Source organism: Dendropsophus ebraccatus, chromosome 1 (genome assembly GCF_027789765.1).
Source record: "Dendropsophus ebraccatus isolate aDenEbr1 chromosome 1, aDenEbr1.pat, whole genome shotgun sequence".
Taxonomy (NCBI): Eukaryota; Metazoa; Chordata; class Amphibia; order Anura; family Hylidae; genus Dendropsophus; species Dendropsophus ebraccatus.
Genome location: NC_091454.1, coordinates 150,460,726 through 150,476,072, shown reverse-complemented (window position 1 = coordinate 150,476,072; position 15,347 = coordinate 150,460,726). Strand labels below are relative to the sequence as shown.

The following is a 15,347-nucleotide window of genomic DNA, read 5'->3' as shown; positions in this document are numbered from 1 at the left end:
CTTCTATGTGTAATCTGATTGCATTCGTATTTTTTTATTTTTTTTTTATAAACAGGAGAAACTGGTGGAGAACATTTAACCCCTTTAAGGACCACGGGCGTACACTTACACCCCCGCAGCCCGGGCCTTGGTGCAGGAGGACGTAAATGTACGTCCTGCCGGTGTCCCGGGCTATGGAGTGGTCTCAGGAGCTGAGCTCGCTCCATAGCAGGTGAGGACCAGCTGCTATCTGCAGCCAGGCCCTTACCCTTAATGGCAGGTGGCCATTAACCCCTTAAACGCTGCGATCGTGCCACGACCGCGGCGTGTAAGTGACAGGAGCATCTCCTTTCACTTACTGATCAGGACCCCCGCAGCGTGTCTGCGGGGGTCCCGATCTTATGGCCTGACTGGCAGGGGTCTCTTACCTTCCGACGTGCAGTGAGGATCTCAGCCTTCTGATAGAGTCGGTGACAGTGTTATCTGTGATCTTCTGATAGAGCCTGCATATGGCATAGCAGTGATCAGTGTATGGAATCTAATGTAAAAGTCCCCTAAGGGGATTTAAAGTCTAAAAAAAAAAAAGTCAGTTTTTTAAAAAGTCCCAAAGCCTCCCCCAATAAAAGTGAAAATCACCCCCCTTCCTATTTAATGCATAAAAAAAAGTTAATTAACATATATAACGTAGCGTGCGTAATCGCCCGATCGATTAAAATAAAACAAGTGTTCCTGCACGGTGAATGGCGTGAACAAGAAGCGGTAAAAAAAAGCAGAGATTGCTTTTTTTAAATTACATTTTATGTATATAAAAAAAATAAGAATCTCAATAGGGCCATTTTAAATATACCTATTTGCAAAAAAAAAAAGTTACTAATAAAAATAGTAAGACGTTAAAAAACCTAGTAAACATGCATATCGCTGTGTTCAGATTTACCTATAGGGTAATAAGAAAGTCAGTTTTACCGTAAAGCGCATTACTTAAACATGGAATTGCCCAAAATTTGCGGAATTTTATGGCAGATTGAACAGCTTCATTACAAAGTACATCTGTTCCTGAAAAAAAACAAGCCCTCACATGGCCCTGTAGGTGGAAAAATAAGAGTTATGGGTCATGGAAGGTGAGGAGGGAAAAAAACAAAAACGCAAGAGTGACGATTGGCCTGGTCCTTAAAGAGGACCTGTTATCCGGGAGGACTGTGGAGCCCCGGCTATTTCCCCTTGCCTGCAAGTCTCGCTCCTGGACCTGGTCCCCGGACGGAGATATAGTCGCTGAAAGGTGAGCGTGAGCGTAATTACCTGAGAAGTCCGATGCCCATAATGACTGGAGCAGTCATTCTCTTTGGGCATCGTACTCATCTCTGGAGCGCGCGCGCACAGCTTCTGACGGCGAGATCTACGTCCCAGGAGCGGGACTTACAGGAAAGGGGAAGTATCCGAGGCTCCACCAGGGGGTCAGGCGGGCTTGGCGCAGTCATTCCAGCTGACAGGTTCCCTTTAAGGCCATTTCAGGCCTGGTCCTTCATGCAAATTTTTTTTCTGATATCAAAATGGTTAAAATTCAGGACATATATATGTATATTTTTTCTGTTATGGATTTTGTAAATACCCTGATCACTTGCTTTGTCATAGTGACAGGTTGTCTGTGTATGTTGCACCAATAAATGTGCAGTGTCTTTTAGTTTTCCAAAAACTCATTGGGCTCTTGATAAGATCTCCTTAGATGGACACTGTCACTTACATAGAACATTTTGCATGTCAGAGAATCATATAAAAAGTTTTAACCAATTGGTCTGGATGTTCAGACGTGACTGCTTGAACAAGCCAGGAAAAGTGTGCACTAAACATTTTCTCCTAATTCTGTGCACAATATATAAAAATATGTAGTCCAACAGCACTGTGGAAATGTATCCAGTAGAAAAATGGATGCATGCCACTGCACAAACCCCTTTAATATAGAAAACATATCTTTTGAATAGGAGCAATATCATCTAACAGCTAACATCTGGCCACACTGTTTGAGCCCCCCCCCCAAAAAAAAAAAGCTTTAATGGCATTTTTATTTTAAACCTCTAGTCCAGGGTTAGAGTGTCACTCTCGTTATAACTTTCTAAAACAGTACGTGTGATATAAATCAAGTTTGCAATTTACAATTATAATTTTTTTTTATGGAAAACACTGCACTTCCTGTTTTCTGACTTTCTTCCTCAAAGAGTAAGAAAACAGTAAGTCCCGTGTATCCCAGGTCATCTGAGCACTCACATAGAAGGAAGTGGCAGAAGGAGGGAAGATTCATGTGACTGATGGACACACTGAGCCTTGACTCTGTGCTGATCAGAATTCCTGTGTTTAATCTGTTTTATGACCAGCACAAGTCAGAAAATCTGCCATCAGGAGACGACCTGGATTTCTGGCAAGTTCAGCTCTGTTTTACAGCATGATAAAAAAAATGTATGAATGTATATTGCAAACTTGCTTTATATCACATCTGGTAATTTAGATTTTGAAAGTTATAACGACAGTGACATTTTAAAGGGGTTAGGCTGGCATCACACACAACTGTTTGGAAAACTGCCACAGCAGTTTGAGCCAAAGCCAGAAGTGGATCCATTAGGATGCAGAAGTATAAGTCCTTTCTTTATAGTCTCTGCTCCCTTTTGGCTTAAAAACTGCAAATGTGTAACAGCAGCCTTCTCTAGTGTTAGAAAGACACAGCCACTTTATTGCAGAAACTGCACCACACCTGTTCTCAGAGTGTGTGCGGTAATACAATTCAATATTACAACTGAAGATGAGTGGTACTATTCCTGGAGAAAAAGCAACCATGTTTTCCTAAGCCTGGATAACCCACCTTTGAATGCCCTCACACATCCTTTTTTGTGGCGTTTTTCAGGCCCCTAAAATAAGCCAGAAAAACTGGCAGTGCATTTTTTTTCCCCATGCACTTGTTTTTTTTGGCATTTTGACTTAGTGTTAATGATGTTGTTTAGACGTTTTTGTATGCTGAATTTTTTTCCCCTCTGCCAACACATGACCTAGTTGCTAGATCACAAAAAGTGACAAAAAGGCCAGAAAAAGAGCCATACGCATAGCAATGGTGTTTGAGACATCCAGAACATTCCCATTGAAGTCTAAGGTAGAAAAAAAGCCACACCCTCAGCATGCTGCAAATGCCAAAGAAGAGAGATAAATGCCACACCAAAAAAAAAAAAAAGCCATTGGCATTAGGCATATCAAACTTCCATTGACCTCCAGGTAACATCTGGCCACTGGCATTTTTCCAAAATTTTAAGGCAGTGTGAAGCCAGCCTTCAGAGGGGTTGTTCTATGAGAGACAACTCCTTTCAGAATGCAACAATCAGCTGGGTCCTGCAGTGGTAGCAGTTCATGTATTACAGGGATGGGGAACCTCCAGCCTTCCAGCTGTTGCAAAACTACATTTCTCATCATGCCTGGACAGCCGAAGCTGCTTTGTCTGTCCAGGCATGATGGGAAATGTAGTTTTGCAACAGCTGGAGGGTCGGAGGTTCCCTATCCCTGATGTAATACAACAGTGATGGGAGACCTTTGGCCCTCAGAGGTACTCCATCCCTGTAATACCAGGACAGGTCATGTCAGAATGGGAGCTACTCCCCACTCTGACACCCACATAACCATAGGTTTTTAAAAACAGAAATGCATCTAGATTTTGAGATGGGTGGGACCAGAGGCTGTCAGCCCCAGTGTTGTTACTTCACAGATTGTACAAGTCTAGCCATATCTGAGAGCCCTGTACCTGGGGGGTCAGGAAGAGGATAACCACTAACTAGTTTACATTCAGACTTTTTAAGCTATTTGAATGAATTAAAATAGTTCTCATTTTCATACACATTTATTAAATAAAATTTTATTAGACATTTCCAAAAATGAGAACAAAAAGGCAACTTCACATTTGTATTAAAAAAAAGTTTGTATAGCAACCTTTGAGTACTAGAAGGTAAGACTACCAAAATCTTTGCAATCCTGTATGAATGTGACAGCTCCTGGGCATTATCATTGTCATAAATAAAACAGTCTCGTCAATGGCTTCTTAGGAAGGCCACAAATCAACACAAATAGGAAAGTATTGTCTTGTGCCGCTCACTCTGCTGTGGTTGAACCGGTATCTAAAAGGGGAAACAAAAAAAAATAAAAAATAAATAATAAATAATAATTTGGAAAATTTATAAAGGAAATTTCAGAAGTTTTAGAATAATCACCTATATGCTAAGGGATGTGATTCTTATATATAAAGCAAAAACACTAAAAACTGTAAAAATGTAAATAGCAGGATCTTACTTTTTCCATCACAGGCTACAATTTTTACTTTGTCCACCTTCACCAGATCAGTCACTTCTCTGAACTCCACATCATTCAGAACAAAGGTCCACACGTTATCACAGAATCTGTATGTATTTAAAGATCCCTGTATGGAGAACAAAAGTATGATGACTCAGCACATAATATAAAGTATACCTATGGGCACATATACTGGAGGTTAGCATGACGTCCCCTCTACGAGCCAGAACAGAGTACCACGTATAGCCGGAAATGGCTTCCCCCGGCACTATGCATTACTCTGTATCTGTTTATGTTTTCTACCTTACAGGTTTCCCTTAAAAGCTACCTCTCAATGATTTAATTTGAAAACTTCAACCTTTTTAAAAAAAACATACCATTTTATTTTCTGTGCAGAAAGTAGTGACAAGTCACATCAAAAACACCAAAATGTACTGCACATTAAGCCTAGATGTTATATGGTTTTTGGCCGTATGAACATACTTTACACTGAGCAAAAGTGGTGGAATTCCGAGCGGAACCCCAACCACAGACTCCGCTCAAAATCCCGCCTACCTTAGGGTGCCACCACCCCAGTCACTGACTGGCTGAGCGGGCAATCACTCAGCCGGGGGGGTTGTGATGTTGCTGCTGTAGGAGCAGCAACATGATGTTGCTGGAGTACATGACGTACCTGTTTTCCTGCAGAAGATGACAGCTGGAAGCAATAAATGGGACCCCAGTGCGGTGCAACGGAAGCACAGGGATGGGTGAGTTCACTTGTATGTTTTTTCCTCACCCGCCCCCATCTGCCTGCCGTTTTTTACCGTTCGTGGGACTTCCTCTTAAGAATTGTAATTTAAAGTTATACAGATCTCCAATATACAGAGGTTGCTGTGTTTCAGTTCCTCACCATTCAAAGGATATCCGTGTGCAGTCGGTAAATAAAAACAGTTTTTCTTACATTTAGAAGCCACAACCACCCGTGTCTTCAGCTGAGAAGTGGATACAGTAGTCAATGGCAATACTCCAAGCTAGACACCCTGGAGGACAGCCTGAGGCATTGTAGCAGACTGCTGATGTATTGAGCTCACATCTCATCACTTATACCAGATTAAACAATGATTTAGAGCCGCCATTCCTTGACAAACCTAAACTTCAGAGTCAGTCGCCGTTATAAGGCAGCCTGTCAGTGTTTCATGCTGCCTGTTGTTCAGGCAGCATGAAAGTAGTAGTAGGTTCCCTGTCGAACTGATAGTAGTGCACTAATACTAGGACAGAATTTGCCATAAAAATCATAGTAAATCCTGGCTGCACTGAAGTATTTTATGGCTAGTAGAGCTACAAACAGAAGATGGTGCCCAGTCCCTCCAGTGACTTACCCTGAAGTTGACCCTGTTTCTGACCCGGTGTGCCAACGCTGAATTGATTGCTTTGTCAAACTGTAGCAGCACTTGTAGGGCGAGTTGTGGGTTGATTTGCTGAGTCTGCAATAAATTAGAGGATAATTCAGATACAGAAATTGATGATTATTACTGTTTTGTTTTTCTTAGTATTTTTTATTTTTTTTACTCTGCCATGAGCATAATTACAAATGGATTTGACAGGCAAAATGTACTGATGAGCTATCCACAGGATAGCTTCTCAGTCACTGATGGACCGGGTGCTGATCAGCTCTTCCATGCCCGCACTACACTGAGAATGGAGTTTGTCTTTGTGCACTGTGTAGCGGAGGCAACCTGTAACTGCAATAGGCTGAGCTGAGGTTACAAATTGTCACCGCTACACAACGAAAAAAGGCAAACTACGTTCACTGTATAGTGCTGCCGCAAAGTGTTGTCACCTTGACGATCAGTACATTTTGCCTAGAAAACCCCTTTAAAACAAAATAGTACCTGCAACACATCACAGTTACAGGGGTCACTGCTTATATGACTTCAGAATGGACCCAAGGGGACCTGGGAAGTGCCAGCCAAAAAGCCTTCCAGGAATCTATGGAATTATTTTACAAGCTGTAATATATGGCAGTAAGCAGAACTAAAAGGCTATATTCACATCTGCATAGTGTCACCCAACGGGAACCATGCATTTATCTAGGTGAATGGTCCTAAAAAAAAATGAAAAATGACATGACTGACAAACAGAAAGCTCTTTTATTTCCAATCATCACCGTAGACTTCAGTGAAAACACTTGGACATTTTGTCGTTTGTTGTCTATTTTTAATTTAAAAGTGAAAGAAAACAGAATTACACTTTTGTCCTGTCAAAAAACAGAAACAGATGCAAAGTTTGGCAGTTTCTGCAGCAAGTTTTATTACTCCCCCTGCAGCAGGCTGACATGTACACTTACCATCGCGGATCAATGGTACGGCTCCACTTAGTGCTGGCGCCCACATGACTTGTTTGCTGTCTGGCCTGCAGCTCAGGATGGCGGAAGTGAGACTCTCCAATGCATCTCTGTGAGAGCGCTCCAATAGATATGCATTGTAGACACTTCCGGCCTTCAAAAACACAGGAGCAAGGAGTGGGGCAGAAGAGCTGTGAAGTCACCGCAAGCGAGATCTGAGTGGAGCCGTACCACCGGAATGAATCTGCACCGCGGGGCACCGATCAGCAATGGCAGGTATACATGTCAGCCTACGCCTGGGGGAGGAATTAAAAGGACAAAAAAAAATAGGTGGAAAGCTTCCCTGTGTCACTGTCATTTGTAAAAAAAATAAATAAATAAATAAAATATTAGACATGTCAAAAGATTTGATCAGAGTGTTGGGACCTGTAGTGATTGGGAGAACAAGCCTGGAGAAAACCGCGCTAAGCGGGCTCCAACTGGTTGCCTATGCAAGTCAGCCCCCTACCTTTTCAGAGAACAAGCCAGGAGAACACTGCATTAAGCTTTGTGTCACATGATATCAGTTGGGCTCCATAGAATTACATAGAAAACCAGTTGGAGTCTGCTTAGCGCGGTCTTCTCCCAGCTTGTTGTTACAATCAGTACAGGTCCGAACACTCAGACCCGGACCGATCAAACGTTTTTACAAATGACAGGTACACTTTAACGGTTTTTAAATGTTTCACTTTAACGTACAGAAAAATGTCCAAGGAAAAAAAAAAAAGACACACACACATATATATATATATATATATATATATATATATATATATATTTCACACACATGACTTACGTTGACTTAATGACTTATAATGTAAGTCATTAGAAAACTGATGGACCCTATGGAATAGCATACAACTGCATCCGTTTTTTACCATCCATAGGTGCATACTTTTTCCCCCATAAAACAAATGCTAAACAGCAAAAGTGCAGTGTGAACCCAGGCTAATACAACAACTCACGTTCACTAAAATGAATGGGATCTGTTGTTTTTATGATACCAGGATGGATCAGACAAAGGGAAAGCAGGCGGAGAAGACAAGTGCAGGTGTGACCATTCAGGTGAAGTAAACACAACTGAACAGTCTGCTGCATGGTGGGCACCTATGGATCCCTAGAGACCAGATGGACTGTAATGCAATCCATTGGGTGACCCTAAGCTGCATATACAGGATTACATGGAGCAGAGGTGTGTGCAGCCATATCCCTGCAGGACATTACAGTGGGGGTGGGGTGCTGGCTGCAGGTCATGTGACCTCTACCCCATACACACAAGCGATGCTTATGGAGCTCTAGGACACTGCTAACAGGCAGCAGGGTCACTGATCACGTGACACTAGCCGGACTCCCAGCTACCTACCACCCTGAACAGCCGGCACTCACCTGTATTAACTCGTCCAGGCTCTCCTGCAGACTGTTCCCCAGAGTGGTGTTCCTGTAGAGCTGATAGGCCATGATTTAAGGTGGTCAAACCCCGTTGACCAGCCGCTACTCAGCTGCCAGCGGTCCGGGTGCTGCTCACTGTTTCCTCCACACAAACGGTTCTGGTTCCAGGTAAGGTATAAAACTCTCGGCACTTCCTAGGAATACACAACACCGGAAGCTCTTCGGCACTCAACATGCAGTTCTGCGCATGTGTAAGCAGGAATGATAGTCCCTGCGCATGCGCGATTGGCTATTGTGGTGAGTCACTTCCTGACGCGCTCACAGCTGAGCGAATCAACGTCCGGAGGTGGTCACGTGCGTAGAGGATCCGAACGTAAACCTGTGGCGTAATGACGTAACGTAAGAAACATAGAAACCGCTGTAGTTTTTCTGTAGTGTTGTGTACTGAGCCGTCATGGGAGTCACTTACGGCAGATTTTTCTGCTGTCGCCACGTCTGTCCAGTCCGCTCCACGGCTTGCTTGGAGCTGTGTGCACCGATTTCTCTCAATGATGAAACTTCAGTTTTGTAATGTTTTATTATAGAAGATTAGTATTAATCATAATTAACCCTTGGGTGAAGTGGTTTGAAGAGAATGGAGTTTAAAATGGCCAATGGTACCCACTGGTTAGCATAACTGTGGGCATCACAGTGAAAACACAAAATTGTGATAATAAAAACTGGTCTCACACCGCTAACACACAGAGAGGTGCCCCATATTATGCAGCCCAGTCCAGCCTGGGTGTAAAATCGGGGCAGGGGCTTGGACCATCTAAAAGTAAACCTGCAGCCAAGGTATACTACATACAGCGTGGGCTATCTGTGCCACCTTTAGGGCCTGTGTACACCACAGAAAACAGGCAGAAAATCCCACCTGTCTCAATGTTATGTACAGGGCGCTGCGGCTCTTCAGTCAAAGAATTGACAAGTCCTTACTTTGAGCGAAGGTGCCCTATACATAACAGTGAGGCAGGCGGAGTCCGCGGTGCGGATTCAGCTTGGAATTTCCATCTGTTTTCCTCTAGGCCTCATTCACACATTCAGTGATTTTTATGGACTATGATTTTAGGACGCTAGCTAAATCCATGAAAAACCATGTATAATGCATCCGTTTTTAATGCACTGATGTATTCCACTATGTGTAGGCATCCCACTCCAGTATGTATTCCACCATCAGCCATCCTTAGATGTAGCAGAGCTGAATGTGACACACTCTGCAGTGTATCCTACACCCCATGACGGAACGGATTGTGGATGCATGAAGATACAGAACACGTGAATAGCCCAATAGAAAGCAATAGACTATAAAATTGTGATAACGGACATGTGAATAAGGCCATAACGGGGAACTATCAGCAGATTAGACAAATCTAACCTGCTGATAGCTACCTAGTGGGCATGGGGCACTGAGGATGAAGGTATGTCTGTTACCTTCATACTTAGCGCCATTCCCGTCCTGTTTATTCTGGAATCTTCGGCCTGGTAAGATGTTAGGAGCACTGTTGATAATCATTAAAAGCAGGTTGTAGACCCACCTCTCCAATAATCATCAATGGAGGGGGCTGGCCACATTAGTGCTCTGAGGGACAGTAGCCCCATCACCAGTGCTCCTAACTGCTGACCGGCCAGAGAATTTAAGAATAAACAGCACAGGAACGGCGCAGAGGGTGAAAGTAACAGACATACCCTCATCCCCAGTGCCCCGTGCCCACTAGGGAGCAATGAGCAGGTTAGATTTGTCTAACATGCTAATAGTTCTACTTCAAGAAGGTTCACACCCACCTGCTTTCCCCAGCTGTATTTCACAGGGATAGGAATAGACTTGACAAGATGATAAAAAGGGCTAGCAATGACCTGGAGACCCCCTGGACCCAATGCAAGTGGTGGGTGACAGAAGGATACTGTCTGTGGTGAGCTCCATGCTGCAGAATAACTCCCATCCCTTGCACAAGACGGTGATCAACTGCTTTACCCAAAGTGTGAGAAGGAGCACTAGCGGAAGTCTTTCCTCCTTGCTGGTGTTAGGCAGTAAAACCGACACCGATCTAAGTGGAGATCATTCCATGCAGAGAACTGAAATATTTTTTTAAGCTTGTGATATCTCTTCTACTTTTGTATCTTACTTTTTTTCTTTGTACCTAAAAGTAAGTACACTGTATTTATGTGTACAGTGTATGGGTGATGTGTTATTTTATCTGTATTGTTCTACGTATAGAATACTCTATATTACAATGTGTTTATGTATGTGTTAAAATATATATGTCTATTTATCTAATTATCACATCTCATTTCTATCTCTCTTTCTTATCTGTTTATTATAGATGAACAGTTGTAAGCAAATTAAGTGATTTATTACGCTTGGCCGTCAGCTTGTCTGGCTGCTCCTATTGAAATCCACTGCCAAATACTCCGGGTGCCTGGAAAACCTAAGTTCCAGTCGCCAGTGGAATCTGAACGGCGTCAGAAAATTGAAAGAATGCAGCACCCCAGGAAAGTCATCATCATGGATGAGTATACATTTTTTTTTACTTTAAATAAAATAGGACATGTGCACAATACCTGCTGGATGTTGGGTGCTCTGGTATTACTGGTAAAATAGATTTTTGTGTAGTGCGGTCTGTTTTGCAGAATTCAGTGGCATTATTATAGTAGTAAAATTTAAAGTGATATTCTGGGCAAAGAAAAAACTTCTCTTACTGTCTCCGGGTATCAGCACACTTAATAATTTAGACGAAAAGTCCATCACGTAATCCATCCCTCGGGCCTGCTCGCGTCTCCGCCCGTGTCATAGACTCCATTCCATTCTATCCTTTCTTTAATGATAACATATGTTATGTGAACATGGCCTTAAACTGTGTTTTCACCTTGGAGTTCAAAATGCATTCAAAACACAGCCTAAACCACCCTCCCAATTCTTCCCCCAAATAGCCACCCTATGATTGGCAACATTACACGGTTATTGGCTAAAAATTGTGAATGTAGTTTAGGCCGCATTTGGAAAAACAGTCTAAAAGACCACACATTTTCACCTTGCTGTCAGTTCTTCGAATCCCAGGTGTGACAATGTTTTCTGTGTGGCCAGGAAACCCCTTTAATTCTTTACATAAGGATAATATTTGGTTGTGGTATGGTATAGCATACTGTTTGATAAATACTATACATATACATTTTTGGAGCACCACTTCAGTCTTTCCCAGGGCCTCAGGTTGTCTAAATAATTTAAATAAGTAACTGGTGTTTTCAAAGGGTTAAATACGTTTTGCCCACTGATCTCACACTGCCGACACAGAAAGGGATGCCCTGCTTTAAACCCGAAAGAGTTTAGCCAGGCCCAAAGTGGTTCTGGGTTTTATAAATGGCATTAAAGTAATACAAGTGCCTGGGGTCCTGTTGTGTCTCTACATCTCCTATGTTATAGGGTGGATTTTGTACACATCTAACAGAAGCAGTACTTGTAGGAGATCTCTGTACATGTGAGACACATGACCTCCGTGCACACTGACATTTAGACTTCAGTAGGCCTCTCTCACATGGTGGTGTGGGATCAGTATTCCCCTTCAGTTTTTTAAGCTAAAAATACTATGGGACCTACAGAGATACTATAACAGTATAGCTCCTCCAGTAATACTGACTAAAATTATTATTCATGAAAGTGGCCTAAACAATGGTCGTTGTCTAACATGTGCAACCCGGACAATACTGTAGTATTGGCCGGGTCATCACCATTTTATTTTAATTACCATGCTGGCACATTCGGGTGTGCTCGAGCTCCAATTTGCCATAGCCCACAATGTAAAGTACAGCTGGGAGCTGTACTTTAAACTGTGAGTACAGGCTATCTTGTTCGGCTGCTGTTAACTGAATAAACCTGTCAGTTATTTTGTACGGCCATAGAGAACCACAGCCGTAGCGTATACAGGGTGTATAAACTACTGCTCTAATTCTATACACTTTAATGTAATTAAGGAGAGCATCATAATTCTGACTACTTTGGGGAGATCTAAACTAACATATGCGGGCCCCAAAGAACAAACAGGCCATTATGACCCTGCGGAAGGGGGCTTATCATCCAATGAATGAGCAACCCAAACAAGCAATGATGACTACTTGGCAAAAACATTCACACAACTGATCTAGCCTTTTCAGAGCTCTTTAAATAAGCATCCATTACAGTCTGAAAAGGCCCTAAGGTCAGGCTCACAAATCTCGGGCTACAGACCTGAAACAAGCAGTTTGTGGGTGCAAGCTCATAAACCGTTGGAGCTGGCCAGATCGATATAGTCAAGGAGCACAGATCAAGCAGATTGCTGAGCCTATTACACGGCTTGATTATCATGCAGCAAGGAGATTGTTACCGTGGTCCATGCAGCCCCTGCTTTGAAAGTGTAATAACAATACCTTGCCTCTCTACACTCCATGCAGCTGCATATAGGTAGTACATATACTTTATTATTACACGTAGCGATGCACCTGGCAGCTGCTGATTTTAGATCAGACCTAAAGACACGATCAGCCGATGCTAGTTGTCTTAATTACACAGAGCGATGATCTGCTGAAGTATTCTTGCTTCTGTTGTCTCTCCTCGAGAGAGAAGGGACCTGTGTGTTGTATTAGTATTTTCTTCCCGATGAATTTGTCTAAAATGTGTCAACTTTTGAACACTTTTTTTTTCTGGAACTCACAAATTAGAAACGATATCTTGCTGGATGTTCAAAAAAGTCATGTGAAGAGAAGCTAAAGACTTTTTCAGGCGTGCACTGTTGGTTCAAAGAAAATTCCATCAACCCGTCCTGTAGGCAAGGTTCACACAGAGCAGTATGGTGTCGTTTTTGATTAATTTTGATCAGAGAAAAGTATAAGAGAAAGACTGAGACTCTTCTTTATTTGAACTGTGCGTAGGTGACCTAGTAAGCATAATTACTCTTGGGCATTATACCTTACACCTAGGGACAACAAACTCTAATGCTCGTAGGGGTATTCCAGTCACGTAAATTGTATATTAGGCTAGGGTACGGTTTAAAAAATAAAAGATACTCACCGACCCTGGTCCCACACAGCATCCACTCCAACAATGCAGTAGGACCTGCCTAACTCGACAAAACATTGTTGCAATCAGTTATTGGCTGGCAAGTCCTCCTGAGACAACTTGTCTTAAAAGTAGGAATGGGTGGAGGCCAGAGGGGTGACCAGAATGAGCTGGAATGGAAGCTGCCAGGGATTGAGGTAGGCGATTATCGCTTATTTTTACCACACCCTCAGCATTATATATATGCCTGGAGTGACTCTTTTCCACCAAAACCAAACGATTTATTACCAAAATAAGCTTTGGTCCCAATCTAGTTTCTATTTATCTTAAAAAAAAGGCCAGCTATTAAAATAAATCAGATATCGCAGAGATACTAAAGACACCATACACCAAGTATCTGTGAGATAGTGTTCAGCTAGAACTTTGTAAATAGTAACTTAGGCCACAAAACAGCACCAACTATGTAACACAAATGCACTATATTACCATTAACTTTATGACAATGTATTCCTGACAGAATTTTATTATTGTGTGCCTAGTAACAAGAGATATTGAATGAGCAATTTCACAATCTGCAAATAATGCACAAGAACAGCAACATTGTCCGATCATACCCCCTCATGTACAGTACAGCTATGTAGGTGGGGGTTTTATTTTTTTCTAACAGTCATAGAGGAGCACTTGCCTGGGGGTAGTGAGTACATTATAAAATATTGTTCACAAAAAGGTCATAAAAATATATATTAGCTCTGTCATTTTATCTTTATGAATATTAAATATTTCAATAAAGAACATGCATCCTCCAGGTAAAAGTTGCAAGAGTGCAATCTATATACATAAAAGAACAAACGAGAAAAAAAAATGTGTTTGACATTTTACATTATAAAATAGAAAATACAATACAATATTAAACAGTAGGTTTTATGGTACACAAATAAAAACCAAGATGAGTTTCCCCGTAACATCCACAGAGTAAAGTAGAGCTTCAGAGATGCAACATTCCTCTCCAATACCTTTGGGATCTAGGCTTCTTATAGCCAGTCATTTCCCTGTAACATTGTAGTCATCAGTGGTTACCTGTTGTCTTATGACCCAGGGAATGATCTCATAAAAAAATAAGTATCGTGGGGAGCTCTAGAAAAGAAGACACCTTTGACCTGTAATGGCCTTGGATAATAAACTTCCCTGTATCTCAATAAATGCTCTGTAAAGTATACTTTTCCCAAGAAGATTAAGAGTGAACTTCTGGGCTGATCAGTTAATGTGGGGATCATTAGAATGGGATAACACTAGACTTTTTCTTAAAAGCATGTATGTACGGCATGAAACTGTTTCCTTGGTCATTCACCGCATGGAACACCAACTTTGGCCTTTCTTTTCCTGAACAGACTTGCATTTTAACTGTGGAGGGGGGGGGGGGGGGGGGGGGGGGGGGGGGGGGGGGGGGGGGGGGGGGGGGGGGAATATTCCTGCTACAGGTTTTACAATAGTGTCTGTAGTCTCAATAGGACCAACATGAAGGTGAAACATATTGTAAGTTATAAAAGATTGGGATCACACAGATGATTGACGAGAGCCCAGAGTAGTCAATCTGCGATAATAATGAGTCTGAATTTTTGTCCCAGACAGAATAATAAATCTGTTCTCATTATGGCAAATATCATCATATACCAGGGATCATACAGGCCCTCTTCTGCAGGCCACCACTGTACAAGGTTAAGCTTAAAATCCCAATACCATTGTCATGTGACAACAATATGCAAGTCATGTTCTAAAACTCATGGCTGCATTGTAAAAATCATCTCACCAACATACTGACACATTTGCTTAATACGAAATGTGAATCGGCCATGTTGACAGCTTGATAAGACTCGTAACAATCGTTTGTGTTGGTGACTACTGACATCCAAAACATTTTTCATTGATAATAGTTTCCTGGTATAATAATTTGTACTAAAATGCTAATTTTTCTACACCACAGGTCCACACCTAAATGAAGCTATGCAGTGCGAGACTGGAAACCTCCTGTAAGTAGATGTCAAGTTCAATCTGCAGACTTGTCTCATAGCAGACATTATGAAATACTAGGCCCTGTTCCTCATCACTGCCAGTTACCTGGGCCCTTAACTTCACCTCTGATGCAGTAACACATGCAAAATGGTATGTGTGTCCACTGCAAGACTGGTGACATTCGGTCTGTAAACAATTACTAGGCTTATGAACTTTCTTAAACTT

At 42.1% G+C, this 15,347-nt stretch overlaps 1 protein-coding gene across 1 annotated transcript; it reads right to left on the bottom strand.

Annotated features, from left to right (window-relative positions):
• Positions 1-3,846: 3,846 nt before the first annotated feature.
• On the bottom strand, positions 3,847-8,316 carry GTF2A2 (general transcription factor IIA subunit 2). Its single transcript, XM_069956537.1, has 4 exons — positions 8,045-8,316; positions 5,655-5,759; positions 4,294-4,420; positions 3,847-4,121 (listed from the first exon to the last, which is right to left on the bottom strand). Exons 1-4 carry the CDS (start codon positions 8,114-8,116, stop codon positions 4,096-4,098), a joined length of 330 nt encoding a protein of 109 aa, XP_069812638.1. The 5' UTR covers positions 8,117-8,316; the 3' UTR covers positions 3,847-4,095.
• Positions 8,317-15,347: the final 7,031 nt, after the last annotated feature.